Source organism: Calidris pugnax, unplaced genomic scaffold (assembly GCF_001431845.1).
Source record: "Calidris pugnax isolate Ruff unplaced genomic scaffold, ASM143184v1 scaffold58, whole genome shotgun sequence".
Lineage (NCBI taxonomy): Eukaryota > Metazoa > Chordata > Aves > Charadriiformes > Scolopacidae > Calidris > Calidris pugnax.
The window spans coordinates 6,730,316-6,746,885 of NW_015090868.1; the positions used below are offsets into that span (position 1 = coordinate 6,730,316).

General features: G+C 42.7%; 1 protein-coding gene across 3 annotated transcripts in view; it reads left to right on the top strand.

The window, feature by feature from the left end:
• Positions 1-16,570, top strand: part of ACSL1 (acyl-CoA synthetase long-chain family member 1) — a 40,669-nt gene that overhangs the window by 199 nt on the left and 23,900 nt on the right. The window contains exons 1-4 of one of the 3 annotated variants that reach the window (XM_014945613.1): positions 3,987-4,058; positions 8,842-9,070; positions 15,625-15,739; positions 16,117-16,181. In XM_014945613.1, the coding sequence (XP_014801099.1) occupies positions 8,876-9,070; positions 15,625-15,739; positions 16,117-16,181 (375 nt within the window). In that variant the 5' untranslated portion in view covers positions 3,987-4,058; positions 8,842-8,875. Of the gene's footprint in view, positions 1-3,986; positions 4,059-5,529; positions 5,549-8,841; positions 9,071-15,624; positions 15,740-16,116; positions 16,182-16,570 lie in introns of those variants that run through there. The other 2 variants (XM_014945614.1, XM_014945612.1) reach the window with 2 other exon arrangements.

The window sequence follows — 16,570 nt, forward strand, 5'->3', positions numbered from 1 at the left end:
CGGGGCTGAGGGCGGCCTGCGCGGGGCCGCTGTCACCTGCGGGGCCGGGTGGTGAGGGGCGGCGGGGCCGCCGATCCCCTCAGGGATCCGGCCTTCCCCCGCCATCCCCGGTGTTGCGGGGCATCGTGCGGGCTCCAGCGCCGCCCTCGTCCCCGGCCTGGCCCGGGGTAAGCGGCTCCGGTGGTCGTCGCCCCAGCCGGTCCCCGAGTAGCCCCCGGTGCTGCCCGGCCGCTCCGTGTTGCCTGTTAACCTGAGGGGTTTCATGGTTGAATTGCTGGACCTTGTCTTCAATTAGGTCGTTCTTAGGGGCGTGAATGCAGCATGTACGTGAAGCAGCTTGGGTGTTTGGGTTTTTTTGTTTTGTTTTTTTTTCTTTTTAAGCAGTTGGGAGCGTGTATGGAAATGCAGTGTGAGGGAAACTGTCCTAAAATGGAAGGTTGAGCGGCTTTGACTTTGCAGGCCTGCCGCTCGGCTGTTAGGTAGGGCTTGCGGTGCCTCAGCGCAGGGATTCAGCCGGCTTTGCGCGATGCTTTTGTTCTAGGATGCATACATTTCTCGTTCCTGTGGAACAGGAATTGCAACCCTTGAAGCCTTCTGAATTTCTAAAGGGCCAGGTCTGTGAGCTGTCTGGGATGTTAAAGGCACCCTCTTGGACCTGGTAATCTGTCCAAACCGATGCCTTGCTCGGGTTAGAATCAGATATGGTGGTCAGGTCCTGTGATAGGAAAGAGTGACATCTAAAGAGACTGCAATCAAAACCCTGTGGTTCTATATCTGTGCCTGGACCACACAGCTATTCCATGTGCTGTTATGCAGATTATATTTTTTTTATCATCCACGTTGCTTCACAGGGAACGGTGCAGTCTCTCCTGAGCCTGCTTGGGGTGTTTGTATTTGCCTCTCTGCTTGGAATGTGCTCTCAAACTCACAAGCTGAGATTTTGCAGCTCCAGAGATTTGGATCAGATTTCTTGGATCAAGGAATTCTGAGCGTAAGGCGGCATTGAGTTTGCTGAAAAATACCTTTCTTTTCCTCCTGCAACATTAGTAGTATTAATAACACAAAAACTGAACTGCAGAAGTTCCTCACGGAGCCATACTGCTACTGCTTCATTCTTTAAAGTGCAAGGATATCTAGCCTGCTTGACTTGGAATATGAAAATATCTGAGGATGGCTGATGGGGAAAATCTAAAGCTTGTAATTACAAGTAGCTGTTGTGTGTAGCGTACTCAATTCAAGGTCTTCAGCAAACGGCCTTAGCCTATTCTGAGGATGGCATGATTGTAACGAATTTAAAAGGCAGCTTCTAAATTTGGTAGATGCTGTTTTACAGCTACAAATCAGCCAACACGAGGTTGGAAGTAAGTCTTTGGTTCTTGAGAAGCAAATCCCCAAGTAGCCATTTGCTTCAAGGGCAAGTACAAGGTTGGTGTCAATGGGAAAAACAAAACCAGTAATTCAGAATGGTAGGAAAGACAACTTTGAAATAGTTATCTGGGTAAGTGACTCTCCTGTTTCTTGAGTAAAGTCTCTGTAGATGGTTCTTCTGCCTTATGGCTCCACTAGAAATGAGTATTGCATGGGGGTTTTTTTTGGAGGAGGTAGGGGTAGGTTATACTTTTGCTGGCCGGGGTGTGTTGCGCTCCAGTGGGGAAGAATAAATGGTTTCTTTTCTCTCTTTCCCTCCAAGAAAACAACACTTTGATTAATGTGAGCAATAGGAGGTAGTAGTAGGTTTTTGTGTTTTGTTTTTCTAAATCTTGGTAATACAATTAATTGAAATGAGTAGATTCAGAAAGGCTAATGGCATGCAATTTTTCAAATGTGCAGCAGAGAGGGAGAGAGATTCTGGCCCAAGGGGATACACTGCTTGATAGATGGGGCTTCTGGTAGTCAGATAAATAGACTGCCTGCCACATCCTCCTCCCCTGCTCTGCTAAATTCAGGTATGTTAAGTTCAGTTCTGCTAAGCTCAGGTATGTTAAACATTTTAATACACTAAATATAACCAGCGGTAACTCCCCAGAAATCCTCACAAACAGGAGGGCAGACGGTTTATTCATCAGTGGATGGTTTTGCGTGGGAGTTCCCGATGCTGTGTGGCTGGAGGAAGCGCTGCCGTACGGCACTGACCTTTACAGGCAGTAGGCTGAACCCTGGCTGTGGATGGGGGGGCTTGCCTTTCTGCAGATCCTGCCTGACTCCTGAAACAAGGGCACTCGATAACACAAGGCTTCTGCTGTCTTTTGCTGCCTTTAATTTTTGGAGATACTAATCTACAGAGAGTAAAATATGATCGTAGAATAGTCCTTTTTGGTTAGGGTTTGAATTGTGGTCATACTGGGTAGTTTGTCCAAAAGTAAAAACAGTTTGTGTGGTTTTGTAGGGGTTTAGAGAAAAAAAAAATGTTTTTTGTTTTTGTAGTTGGACCATTTAAGGCTTATAGTTGTAGTCCATGGTGTCCCATTTGCAGAAAAGGACTCTTGTATGAATTATTGTTAAGCTCTTAAGCTCTCTTAGTTTGATACTGCATGTGCCTTGGTTCCAAAACTTTGCCTCTGCGGTTGGGCTGTGTTAATGGCCTGGCGAGGATGGATTAGTTCTGTAGGAAAGGTAGAAGAAAATGTTTACTACTACTGACTCAGGGGAAATACAGGCATACTTTAGTACTTGAGGTCAAAAGGTTGCTTGGTTTGTCATAGTCTTTCTTGTGATTCTGGTGTTGGGAGGTCACTCGGTGAACCAGTCACTTCTTGTAAGTACTTGCTGATCTGTCCAGTCTCGCAGTGTTAAGGGTTAGTGTTTACATTTGGAAGGGTGTTTAAAAAAAAAAAAAACAACAAAAAACAACCATACCTAGTGTGGTGCAATGTGGCTTAGTGTACCTGACCCAGGCTGCCTTCTGCTAGACTTCAGGTTACAGATGCATGAGTAAGAAACTCATTCTTGCAGAGTCTCAGGTGAGTACCTGAAGCATGAGTGAACTTGATGTTGGGCTTTTTGAATAGTAGACTTTTCCTGGGAGGAGTAGAATGAATAAGTATGATCTGCTCAAGCTGTTAGTGCTACAAGAAAGCTGCTGGTTTGTAGCAACTTGCTTCTGTAGGTTGATTTTTTTTTTTCTTTATCTAACCTGTATTTGGATTGAGGCTCAATTAACAGAGTATTGCCATGATGTATTTGCATATTGGAGTTGAAGGGATGCAGTAGGGATGGACAGTAATTCAGGCTGCAAAACAGATTATTTGCAAACATCTTCTATGGTCTTTGAAGATGAGAAACTGGTAAGACTGTTCGGTGACACATTGTGTGTATATGTATAGGCTTGGAACAAAGGAAACTTAAATTGATCGTTCTCTCAAAGCTTTTAGTTGGAAGTGTTGGTTTTCCTTAATATACAGGGTCACCAAGTGCCGCTGGAGGACTGTAGTTGCACAAAAGGCATTGAGCAGGTTCTTGTCATGTGGTTCAGCTCCTGAACTTGAATAAACTCCAGTGACCTCATTGGAGTGCACTCAGATTACTTGTTGGACATCATTAACAGGCAAGAATCCAGGTGTTGTTCCACTTGATTGCAGGAGGATTGCAGCCAAACCTCTGAGGACAGGGCTGTGACTTTCCTTGCAGATGAGGACAGAGCCTTGACACATCAGTGTCAGATGTAGCGCTACTTAAAGGTTGCAGCAAGAGTCTTAACTTCAGTTGCAGCTTATGAAGTAAATCAGCGTGGCCCAACTGATGGACCTGAGTCCAGCTTCCAGGCGGCTTCCCTCTGGTCCTGCCCTGTCCCAAATGCAGGAACAGAAACTGAACCAGCAGAGGCGACCTGAACCACTCCATGATGCCCTGTGGTTGCTTAGAGCTGGACTGGGGGGATGAAGAGAAGGGGTGAATATTAAGGACCTGCAGGTTCCTGTCTGTGCATGGGATAGGTTCCTCACTAACAGCTTTTTAGTTCCTCTCTCTTTACTGTTGCAGGAAAGTGGATCTGTCAGTTACAGCTTTGAAAGGAGGGTGTATAGCTCTGACGCCTGGCTGAGCGATCTAGGTGATTCTGGGTAAGATGAGATAATTAGTTTTTTAACTGGGGAGTGGATTGGTGGAAGAGGAGGGCAGAGTAGTGGATTAGACAGTTCAACAGTACTTGGTTTGTTTGGAAAAGTCCTTTGTGGCTTAGAGGAGACTGTCATGTCATATATGCCAAGCTGCACCACAGAAGGCATCTTGGTGTCATGTTCTCATTATACAAGGCTTAAACCAAGGCTTCTTCATAGCTGGATTCTCATTCTACCTATGCTTCTTTGCTGTGTCTTGGGGTGGTTGTGGCTTCCTTGCTGGTTACAGTTTGGCTCTGCCACAGGTGGTTGCAAGACCTCAGGCAAGTCACTGCCTTGACTGCAGGGCAGGGGGGAGAAAATCCTGGGAGGTGTTTGGAGTCTTGTGCTTAAGATGTAGTATTCCAACAGCCCATCCCTTCCCCCAGCTGTGCTGTCTTGCTTCCTTCTGGGAGCTAATGGCTAACTGGTCATCCAGACAAGAGTTGGTCTAGCTGAGAACTAGCATCAGAACTAAGCCAGGAAAATGGTGTTGGCTGGGTCACCTCCCTTGTGGGACTACACAACCAGCTGAGTGCCTGGCCAGCACAAAGAGGGTTGTAGTATCTGGGACGGGTTGGACTGGCTCAAATTTAAGATGATTGTAAATGCATCCTGGGATTAGGATTATGTATTTTACTCAGACAAAAGGATTTCTCTTGTTAATGGCCAAAGCTATTTTTTTCTACACTCTTATATGCAATGAAGGAGCTTGAATGTGATTCTGCACTTGCTCTTTCAAAAGATGAGTGGAGAAAGACCTGAGTAAAACAGAGACCCGTGGGAACTGTGTGGTGTAACCTGTAGCAGTAAGGAAACAACAAACCGCAATGGCAAGGGGTTGTCAGGAGAACTCAAAGGTATAGGGGTGGCTGATCCTGTTCCAGCGTATCGCAGTGAAAACATCTTGATGCCATATTCCCCATAATAAGAGATGGGGAAACTTGTCTCATAGCTTTCTCCTGCCTGCGAGAGGCTGCAGAAATAACACAGCTGCTGCTTTTACATAGATGTGGTGGACCTGCCTTCATGTTGGGCTGCTGCAGTGCGAAGCGTGCCCTTGGGCCAAAGCCTGGGCTGGAGGGGCAGAGGGGCCATTGGCTCTCGGGGTTGTTTTCTTTGCGGTACAGAAGCTGACGGCCGCTCTCCTGTTCTCTTCCGTGGCACTCGAACCATGTCTGGCTATGGATAGACAATGGGCAGGCTGCTGCCCGCTGTAAATAGCCCATTGTACCCCGCGAGTAGGAGCAGCAGAGAACGGCGGAGCTCTGCCAACTTGGGCCGTTGCCTTGAGATACTGGCCCTGCTGTAAAGAACGAGCCTTGGGTGCTGTGGGGTGTGTGTCAGCAGAGAGAGCTGCCTTTGTCTGAGCCGCACAGAAATCCTTAACGGAGTTGGTGATGCCACTGCTTTCATGGGCTGGATTTTGGGGAACTGCTGTGGCCAGGACACAGGTAGTTATCTCTACAGCAGTTTTCTCTGTTATTAAAACAACTTTTCCATATCTGTCTGTTACTGTTTCTCAATTTGAGAAGGAACCAAGGTGTACTGGTTGCATTGAGGGGAAAAATGCATTTGACCTTCAACATTAGCCGTTCTGCTCTATTTTCTTTTTTTGCTACATGTAGCAGCCAGAGTATCACAGTCTGGTGCTTCTCTTATCTGGGATCTTCTTCCTTTAGGTCTCAGTCTTTGACTTCTAGTCATTTGCTATGTTCTGTTTCGCGCTGTGGCTGAGTTTGTGTCTGTTCCTTGTGGTCCAAGTGCTGTCTGGATGAGAAGCAATTGTAGGACCTGAGTCTGTGAAGAGAGCATGGATTTTTTTTTTTTGCTTGTTTTGGGTGAGCAAACTTAGCTGAGTCCTTCCTTGAGGACAGGACTGAAAGCCAGATCCTGATTCTGCTGGGAGGATCTCTGTATCTCAGTTTAAACTGCTCTCCTTGGTCTTGGTAAAGACCCTGGATGTCTGATGTGATTGGAGCATGCGCCAAGAAAGTACTGAGATGGATCAAAGAAAGCTGGGAGGCATTGGAGGCCCCTTTCTTGATGGGGCATATGTTAAGATGCATACATTAAGAATGTGAGTTTATTCTCCCTGTTGCATCTGGCTTTGTCTTAAATACAGAAAGCAGGAGTTGATAGGAATAATGTTTAAGCTAGGAATTGCTTAGTCTTGTGGAAAACTCTGTCCTAATCTTGGTTTTTGTGCTGATGAGGCAGAAGGTATAATAAAAAAATGTCATCCCTCAATATAAACCTAAGCAGTAAAATGTATCATTATGTCACTGGTGATAACTTGTGGGGTAACCACCCAAAGTTTTATGTTTCAAGCTTCTTTGCAAACAACTGGTCGAGGCAATGAAAAGTAGTGGTTGTACAGCTCTATTCCTCTTTACCTGGGCTGAAACCATAACAGCTCCTGGACTACAGTGGGGCTTGTGAATGAAATGATCATGTTTACTTCAGCTCTCGTTAGCTGTAATGGCACCACAGCCTTTTGAAAGAGTAACTCTCTAATTATGCCACGTTCCTAAGTCATACAGTGTGTGTGCAGGACTAACGCAGAGAGGAGAGCCAGTATCTGTTGTTCTAAAAGTCAAAGATGCTTATTGCAGGCCTTGAGGAGGAAAGAGCTAAGCTTGCTCTTAACCCTTACATACATTAGAGCCCCCTTCTTCTGGTTCATTACCATGGTGTCTATAATATACCCAAAATTAACTGGTAAGCCAAGATATCCTTGTTGGAATGACTTTTTATTCTGACTGTTCATCTGTGTGTATTAAAACTTAAGAGGTAGTTTTCATGCCTCCAATGCTAATGAGCACGTTTTTATGCCTAAAAGGCTACAGCATGGTAATCCTAATTATTCAGTCAGTAAGTGATATTTTAAGAAATTATTACTATTTAATTTTTTTATGCCAAAGGAAGATGGAGAGATCCCTTGTTAATATAGTTGGTTCTTCTCTACCTTCCATTACTGCATCTTGATGTGCTATGGATTTTGGGCATAGGCTGTGGTGTATCACAGTGCAAATAACCAAAAGGCATTTCTGTAGTGTCCCTGCACTGGGTGTCTGGGTGCTGGAGCCCTGAGGTTATGCTGTAAGAGCAAAGGCAAGTGTGGAGGACAAGCAGTGCCTGCAGGCTGGGAGCTCTCCCTGGGTCCAGGACCCTTACAGAGATGGAACTTGACTCCATCCTGACGCTCCCCCCATCTGTGACCTTACTTTTGCCTGTCCTTCTGCTAATGTTGTGAAATCATGGGCCCTTTGAACTATTTTCATGGGTTTTTTTTGCTGTTTCTAGCAAATAATTGTCCAAAGACTGGTTATTCTTTTTGTGAACTAGACAACTCCTTTGAATAACTGCTTGCAGCAGCAAAGATTTCAAGGGCAGGCTGTAAACTAGAGACTTTTCCTATAGAAATACGAAATCTTAGCCTGGTATGGTTGGCTTTAAAACTAATAAGCATATAATTCTGCCCGTTTGGATTTCAGCGTCTCCTCTGCAGCAGTGCATTGTTACACAGTGTGTTCTAGCTATTTAAGTGCACGTTCTGACATCGTTTAAGCCCTTTGTTTTAATTCTATTGTCCATAGGAAGCGGCCGGACCTAAATTATCTGTGTGAATACATCTCGGGCTCTTTGAGCGAGCAGGAAGGCGTGTGGTTTCCCGACAGTGGCCGTGGGTGGGTGGCAGGGGGCCGAAGGGGTGACAGGCAGGGGGGAGGGCTGGTGCCAGCCGGGCAGGCAGGAGCCCTTCAGCAGGCAGTGGGGTGACCGGGTGCCGGCTACCATTGGCCCCCGGGCAGGCCTGCTGCTTACCTCTCACCTACTGGGCAGGGGCTGGTGGGTTTGGCATGTGACAAATGTCCCCGGAGACCTTGGCTGTAGAGGAGAGCACCAGCTGAGCTGACTGTGATCCTTTTTATTTATTTATATTTTTTTTTTCCATGGCTGGTTCTTGCTGTGGAATATCCATGTCGGGGGGAGCAGCCTCTTTGGGCTCTTCCTTCTGCGCGAACGTGACAAATCAAATGTGCTTCCTGTGCTTGATTATATTGCTGTGTGCTGCTGCCCTGGGCCTCCTTAGATGCTGCTTTAGGCTGCCTCGTGACCAGAGATAAATTGCTGGCATGGTGTTGGGAGAAATAGGAAGCTTGCTAGCGTAGAGGAGCTACGGGAGGATATCAGCTGTGAAGGCAGCTTGCTGTAGTGAGCTTTCTGTGCACAGCTGAACAGAGAGTAGAAGAGAGAGTGAGTTTACTTAACAGGCTTAGGAGGTGAAAAATCCAGCTCCTGCTATAGGGTTAGGATGCTGTTAGGTTAATGCAGGCAAGCTAACATCTTATACCCCTGACTTCCCTGTTTGATACTTACTGTTTGAACCGTCTGACAGTACAGCTACTCTACAAGTAAATATTTAGCACTTGTGAAAAGCCATCCTTGAAAAAAAAAAGGCAAAACATTTGTTAAAATGCAAAGCCTGTTAAAAGCAATATTAAAACCCTGCAGAAATTGCCTCCTGTGAGCCCCACCTGTTTTTCTAGAGCATGAACCTGTAATTGCTTGCTTGCTTAATTGCAGCACAGAAGTCTAAAGGTATTGCCTTGCCTGCCTAGTGGCAGATCAAATTATTTTGATAGTGGGAAGCTAGGAGGACAAAGCATACATTGCTCTCCTACAACAACAGTGAATCAAAAGGGGATTTCAAATCTTTGTGTGTAACTTTCTTTCATATCAACAGATTCCAGCATCGGGACAACCCGCACTGAACTGCAATGCAAGCACATGAGTTGTTCAGATACCTACGGATGCCAGAACTTGGGGATGTCAGACAGTATGTGCGCACCCTTCCAACAAATACGCTGATGGGCTTCGGTGCTTTCGCAGCTCTCACGACCTACTGGTATGCGACGAGGCCGAAAGCACTAAAACCACCATGTGATTTAGCAATGCAGTCTGTGGAAGTGGAGGTAAGTGTCACTTGATGGTTGCTGTCTTCTGGGAGAGACCAAACACTGATTTACGTGACTGTTTCCAAACTTACAGTGAAGGGGGAAATGCATTTCAGGGCATGGTGGTTTTTTGGTTTTTTGTTTTTTTTTTTTCTGAAATATGGCTTGAACTCAGTGTTTTAGCTTTTTCAATGTGAAAACCAGTTTGAGGGTTGATGTCAGTGGTAATACCTAGCCTGGGAGAAAGTCTTTGTGCTGAGAAAACTGAGCTTCTGATCTGACTGGTGGGAGGAGACTTGTGAATGTTAGAATTGGTTCAGAGCAGTTTCCAATTCCTGGCCACGTGTTTAGGTGATGACCTATTAAATTAGGTCTTGGGGTCAGGGTGTGTGTGCTGGTGTATACTGATTAAGCTAATAATTTTCTGTTATTATAATTAGATTATAATAGCTGACAGATAAGACTTTATATTGGGTTACAAGCATGAAGAGGGTACTAACTGTCCTCAGATGATCTGTGGAAAGATATATTAGTCCTGCCAAGAGATCCCAGCCATAGAGTAAGTTGAAATTTAAGTAACCACCTGCTAAACTCTGGTTATGCTAGTTTAGCTCTTGTGCTTTTTAGAAGCAGACAGAGTTGCTGTTAGGTGTTTTTTTTAATAGTAAAGTCAAATATGGAAAGTCTGGGAGGAACTGTTGCTTAGAAGCAAATATAGACAACTGATTACATAGCTGGGGTTTCCTCAGCAGCAGTTATATCAATTCCCTTGTTCACTACAGAGTCAAGTTTTACCACTTCTTTCATTCTTTCAAGAGTGTGTCTGTGTGTGTTCAGGGTAGACAAGGCTTTTCTTCCTTTTGAAGGAAGGAGACTGCTTTTAAAAAGTTGTGATCTTCAAAGGAAATGTTTACAAAATGTAGGATTATAAGGCTGACAGTTTCTTGCAGTACTCTTTATAGTCAGAAACTACCATTACAGATATCTTTTTATATATACTTGCAATTGAAGTCTCCCTCTAGCACGTGATAGGCTGCATCTAGTTGTCCTGTATCAAATGCAATTAGCATGACTTCTTGTTGTGCTTAGGAGTAGATTTGGCTACCAACTGATGTAAACAAATGCGACAGAGCAGTTTGAAATTTACAGTAGGTAGACTTTCATGATGTTTTGCAAAGCAAACTCCTGTCATAGCCTCAAATCAAGCACTTTCTTTGCAATGTTTGATGATATTGAAATTGAAGAATGAAGCATTAGCTGGCGCCTCCATTCAAAAGTTTAGTTAGTACCATTTATTTCCTAATCATCTTCTATAGTAAACTTACTGACATGTGTTACTAGAGCAAGAAATGGTCTGCTGTTAGAAGTACACAAAGGGGAAATAAAAAAGTGCTCTGGCAATGTGATAATTGCCAAAAATGTCTCTTTTCAAGGAACATATGTAGAGTAAGGATCCAGAGATTAGATCTTACCTCTCTTGGTGAGCTTTGCCAACCCTGGCAGCAGGTGCTGGGTGGAACAGTCTTGTGGAAGAGCAAGGTTTGGTGGCTGGAATAAACTAGCAGGGAAAGTTTTCTGGCTGTGGAGGGCCTCACTTGTCAGTAGAGACTTCAGCAGATTTGGGGGGCTTTGTGTTGGAAGATGGTAAACCAGTGACTCTTAACTGGCCATAAAACCAGTGACAAATGCTTATTTGCTTGAGACTCTTGACAGCAGTCTTAGTTCACCGCTTTTACCTCTTTGGGCAAAATAGCTCATCACTGCTGGATGCTGTGATTGAAATCATTGTTTGGTGGTATGAGACTTCCCTAAACTATGTAATGCTTCACTGATCCATATTCTACTAATTACCTATCTTGCTCTGATGTGATATAACAGCATTATTTTTCAGTGTCTCTGCAGAAAGTACACTTTAATAGGAAGACTGAACAGTAGTGAAAGTTAAGTGAATAAACCAGCTGAGTGTGTTAGCATGTCTTGGTGATAAAAGTGCTTGAACTGAGAACATCTTGAAGTGACCAAGATCTATCCAGTTTTGTTTATTGACGCTTCAGATGACACAGCCCTTAATATTGTAAACTGTATTAAAGTGTAATCAAATGAGAATGTATGTTTTGAAGCTGGTTTCAAGTGTCTGTTAGAATTGGTACTTTTATAACAATAACAAGAGTGTAATACAGTGCTTGGGATTCAGTTCCTCACTACATGTAGAATTTCACTTCACTTACTCCATTCTTTTATACAACTGTTAAGATGGATTGTCGCTTCCATAGAAAAAAATTATCAAATACTACTCTTTCAAATTATGTCTTAACTTTTTTTTTGGCTAAGCAATACAATAGTAAAAGGTCTAGGGAGTAAGAAATGTGCTCCAAAACAGACACAGCAGAAGGCAATTCCTCTTTTCTACTGTTTTAAAACCTAATCTACCGGTTCATTAATGATAAAAATTTTGAACTATAAATAAGCTCCTGCTTAATTCTTACTTGTGTCTTATTTCCTTGGCCTCTAGCAAAGTTAAATGAAGTCAGTGACTGGAGTAGAGTTTCTACATGTTCTGATAATAAATTTTCATAACTTTGGATGAGAGGAGAAAGATCCAATTCACTGCTGTTCCAGGTCACTTCCCATCTCTGGAAAGCTTTGATTTGGTAGGCCGGCACCCAGTGACCCATTTTAACTGCCACTGAGTGAGCATAGAGATTGCATGCTTAGCTGGATATAGGTACAAAGAGTTACTCTAAGTATCAGCTCTTCTAGAGTAGATGCCGTAATTAAAAGATGTGGAGTATCATCTTTAAAGTATGCATTACTACAGTTACATTTCGCTGAAAGAAACCCTCTTGTCTTCAAAGCTCCCAACCTGATCTCTCTTCAGGGGAACTCCTCAGACTTCTAGGTGAAAATTCTTTCAGGATCCACTTGAATCCCCCTTGTCTGTAGGAGGTGAGACAAGGCTAATGAAGAGTAATTCTAAATAAAGTCTGACTAGTGTGAGACTGTGCTGCTGAGGCTCATGCTATACTCAGTCATGTGCCATATTGTTAAGAATTTCAGAATTACAGTAATAGAAGTAAGGCCCTAGTCCTGTGTTTGGCAAAGCTTGTGCACCCTCAATAATGTCTGTAATTGTAAGCACATCTGGATCTGTCAGCTTGTAGGTTCTTCTTTCCGTTGGTGATGGATAGCTGCATAACTTGGCTATTGATTTGAGTGCAGGTGTATGGCTGTCAAATATGTTAAATCTTGCTTTAAAAACCAAAATATTTCTATTTGGCTCAAGTTCTGCTAAAACATGTAGGAGGAGAGAACATAAATAGTAGGATGTCAGTATTTTCTAGTATAAGAATTCAGATCTTTTAAACCTCCTTGCATTTTCCTGATACGTTAACAGAACTGTAGCTTGCCTTGTCTTTCAAGAATCACTTGATTAAACACATGCTTGTCTCCCTGTTAAGTGATCAATTCTGGCTGTTTGCTTACCTAGGCATTAGCACGCTTAAAATTATATGGCTGCTTTGAAAACTCTAACAGTTTATACTTCTTGCTTGCTCAGAATATGCATGCTGGTGACCTAAGCACCACTTGCTGCTGTGCTTTCCCTCTCGGGGAAAATGAGAATTGGGTCTCCTGCCTCTGAGGCATGGTGGAGCCAAGAGTCTGGTTTGATATTACTGCTAATCCTAAACAGCCTGTGTCAACAAGAAGCAAACCCAGGGCTTGAACAAAGGCAGCTATCTTGTTATGTGACCCAAAAAGGCATTGACAGAGTAATACATGCCTCTGTTGTAGAATAAATCTGTTTTCCCTCAGCTGCTGCTGTTCTGAACCAGTGCCAAGGCTTTTCTTAATGTCCAGCTCTTGCTGTGTAATGGGTCAATTCCCTGCGACTCCCTGAGCTGCTGCAAGGGCTGCTTTGCTTGAGTAACCAGAGGCTGTTCTCACATTAATAAGATTTTATTGCCTGGCTCCTTAAGAACACTTTGGTAAAACTGACAACCCTTTTGAGTGCTTACCTCTGTACTGGGCAGATCTGCTAGATCCCATTTGAATAACTTCTGTGAAACCAGCCAAACTTTCCACTCCTCAGATTCAAATGTTTGGTGCTTGTAATGACCAATGATTTTTTTTTTTTAAAAAAGCTTTCTGTGAACAGAACTTTTCCTAATATTGCACAAACATTCTAGATAAGAACCCTGTTATAATGATCAATGATTTTTTAAAACCTTTCTGTGAACAGAACTGTCCCTGATATTGCACAAACATTCTAGATAAGAACCCTTTGGACAGGCTCTTAGAATAGTCGTTCTTGCTACTCTCAAGCAAAATGTAGGCCAATACCAAATATTGCCTAGTAGATGAGTTCTAACTGGGAGTGTAAGTAAGGTCTAAACGATCTTCAGCGCATCCACGTGTATTTCACTGCTTCCCTGAAGAATAACACTGAATTGATGGCCTTCACACAAGGAGCTGGGTGCTTTTCAGTGAAACACTTTCTCTAGGGCTGTTGAAAATTCAGTTACCTTATTCTTTTTCCCCAGAGTGGAATTAAGCATAACCGTAGGCTGGTTATATTTCCCTCTACTGAAAGCTCATGAGAACTGCTGGGGTCTTTTCAACAGTAGTGTTACAGAGTTTCTGCTTCTTCAGAAGGTCAGTGCAGTCAGTGTTCTATCCAAGCACTGTGCAGTCTGTCTGATAAGTCTCATGCTCAAATTTGGTAAGTGCCCCAGACCCTGCAAAAACTGCTTTTGTGGTGCTAATAGGGCATGTAAACAAAACAGTAGTAGCTCAGATGAGGAGAAAACAAATATTTCTTGATACATTGCACTTACGGACATTACCTATGTTTGTGGCTACAAACTACTTCATGTGATCTCCCTCAGGTTAGCTCCAGAGGTGGTAAAATTGGGAAATATCTAGAAGTTGACCGTAGTTATCCAATATCTGTTAAATCAGTGCAATAAAGCAAGTAGTCTTGCTTTTATTTCCAGGCAAAGGCATGTACTAGCAAGCTCTTAATTTCCCATGGAGTAGATTTTGGTTTGAGTGCAAGTAAGCTCTTGAATTTCTAATGTTACAGATTTTTAGAGGTAAGCCAGTCATTAACTTGTTCTGGGTTGTGTTCACAGTGTACATTTCTGCTTGCTGCCAAAGGAGTGGCAAGCACTGCCTTATGCATAATGTTTTGCTAAACAAGTTACACTTATTTTAGTGTTAAAATACTGGGGGTTTTTTGCCCTCTCTTATGTACCTTTAATGCGTTAACTCCTTTCTGTGGACACGGGCAATATGACATCTTCTGCAGATAAACCTGCATTTATCTAACTTAAACAGGTGTTAAAATACTGGGGTTTTTTTTCCCCTCTCTTATGTACCTTTAATGTGTTAACTCCTTTCTGTGGACATGGGCAATATGACATCTTTTACAGATAAACCTGCATTTATCTAACTTAAACATGAACAGATGCTCTCTGGTCTTCCAGGGTACTTTGAAAATGGGAAAATAAACCAATGGCGAGGAAGAGCCTGTGATTGTGTATGAAGAGGTTTTTGACACTGTGGATGATGGCACGATTCAGGCACAGATTTAGTTAAGATTTGAGTTTGTGAAAGGGCGAGGAGTTGACTTCAAACACTGATAGAGTCTTGTGCAATGTTTACCCAAGACCCTCTGGTTAACCAGGTGGACTGTTCCTGCTAAGATCTTGCTTGTAGGTGTCTGTTGTAGCAGGACTAATAAATGTGGCCCATTAGTACTTGTATTAACTGCAATGTCTGAAACTTGATTGATATAAAATGAGATTATTTAATGCCACTCTAAAAAAAGGCTATATTAAAACTATAAAACTCTTGTATTTACTTCCAATTGTACTCTATATAAATGTTCACCTGCTAAAATCACCTCCTCTGATTTTAATCCTCAGGGTAGTGTTGTCCTGCCTGCCTCTAGCTCAAGAGGAAACCCTTTTTTGTAAGATAGAACTTTAAATTGGTTTAAAGGACTAAATTTCTATCTGGTGTGAAGTATTTTACTTAGAAGAACACTTGTTCTAGGATGGTTTGACCACTCTTAAAATCATCTAGGTTTTGAAACCACAGTTTGAAGCATGATTGTTTTGTAATCTTAATTAGAAAAGTAGATTAGTATCAGCATTAATATTGTATCCAGAGAGTTCTGAGGCATTTAGGAAGCTTGATGGAATTAATTATGCTATATACTGCAATAACAGAGTAAAATATTTATTAAGAAAAACCCTGTGTCTAGTAAGGAATGTCAAAAGGCATTTTGTGCTGCTTGCTTGTTCTGTGTTATTGTAGGTAGTTGAGGAATAAGATTTTTGCCTGTCAGGGTTTTAGTAATGCAGGAAACAGTCTGACTCTTTAAACAATGTCCTGGGAAGCCCTGCAGATCTTGCCCCTGGTGGTGAACAGCACTGAAGTTCTCTCAAGCAGAATGTGCTGAGGCTCATAAAAAAGCTTAATGGATGAGTTGTTTTTTATTCCTTCAGGAAATTCCTCTTCATTCATAACCAACAAGTGTGTCTAACCTTTCTAATTGGTTTTCTTAGGGTGGTGAGCATGCTCGAAGGTCCTCTCTTCTTAACAGCAATGAACCATTGGTTTTCTACTACGATGATGTGAGAACAGTCTATGATGTCTTCCAAAGGGGTCTGCAAGTATCAAGTAAGTTTAAAATTAAAGATAACTCTCAACAAGAACTAAAGGTCTGGGCTCTTTTGAAATGTAGTTGGGGACAGGGAGTATCTACCTAGCAATATGATAAATGGATCAGATGTGAGCTTTCTTGAAGGCAAATTTAACTGTGACCTCTTGGGGAGCAGAGTTGTGTGAATAAGGTCAGTGCTGTGTTCCTTAGCCTAAACCAATCATGTTGCCTCTGTCCTTCCTCAGCTTCCCCCCTCCTAAAAAAACAAAGTTTGTCTTCTGAAGGTGTCTGCAAATAATCTAGAGGGTTAACACCGAGAGTGTAGTTAGTGTGGTGTTGGGGCAGAGGAGCCAGTTAAATCTTGCGTAACTTTTGATTATGGTTTCTTTTTTAGATAATGGTCCATGTCTAGGTTTTAGAAAACCAAACCAGCCATATGAGTGGATCTCCTATAAAGAGGTAAGTAGTCTCTCAGACTTAATGCTAGACCTGCTTTTGCTTGCTGAGAGCGTCAATACAACATGCAGTAATGTGATATAGAGTAGTCTCTCAGACTTAATAATGCTAGACCTGCTTTTGCTTGCTGAGAGCATCAATACAACATGCAGTAATGTGATATAACAAATCTCAATTATTTATAGATGTTTTAAAGTAGTAGCAAAATATTGCAGAAAGGTTCTAGTTCCTGTTAGAGTATCTTAAAAGAACAGCTTGAAATATGTGCAAGGGGAAGAAAAGAGTATCTCCTGCACTTGGTTTATTAATGGTTTTATCTATGAACTTTTTGGGGTTCTCAGCAGCTTCTAGCATCTCATTGCTGAATTGTTTAGAACTTGGATGCTGTCTCT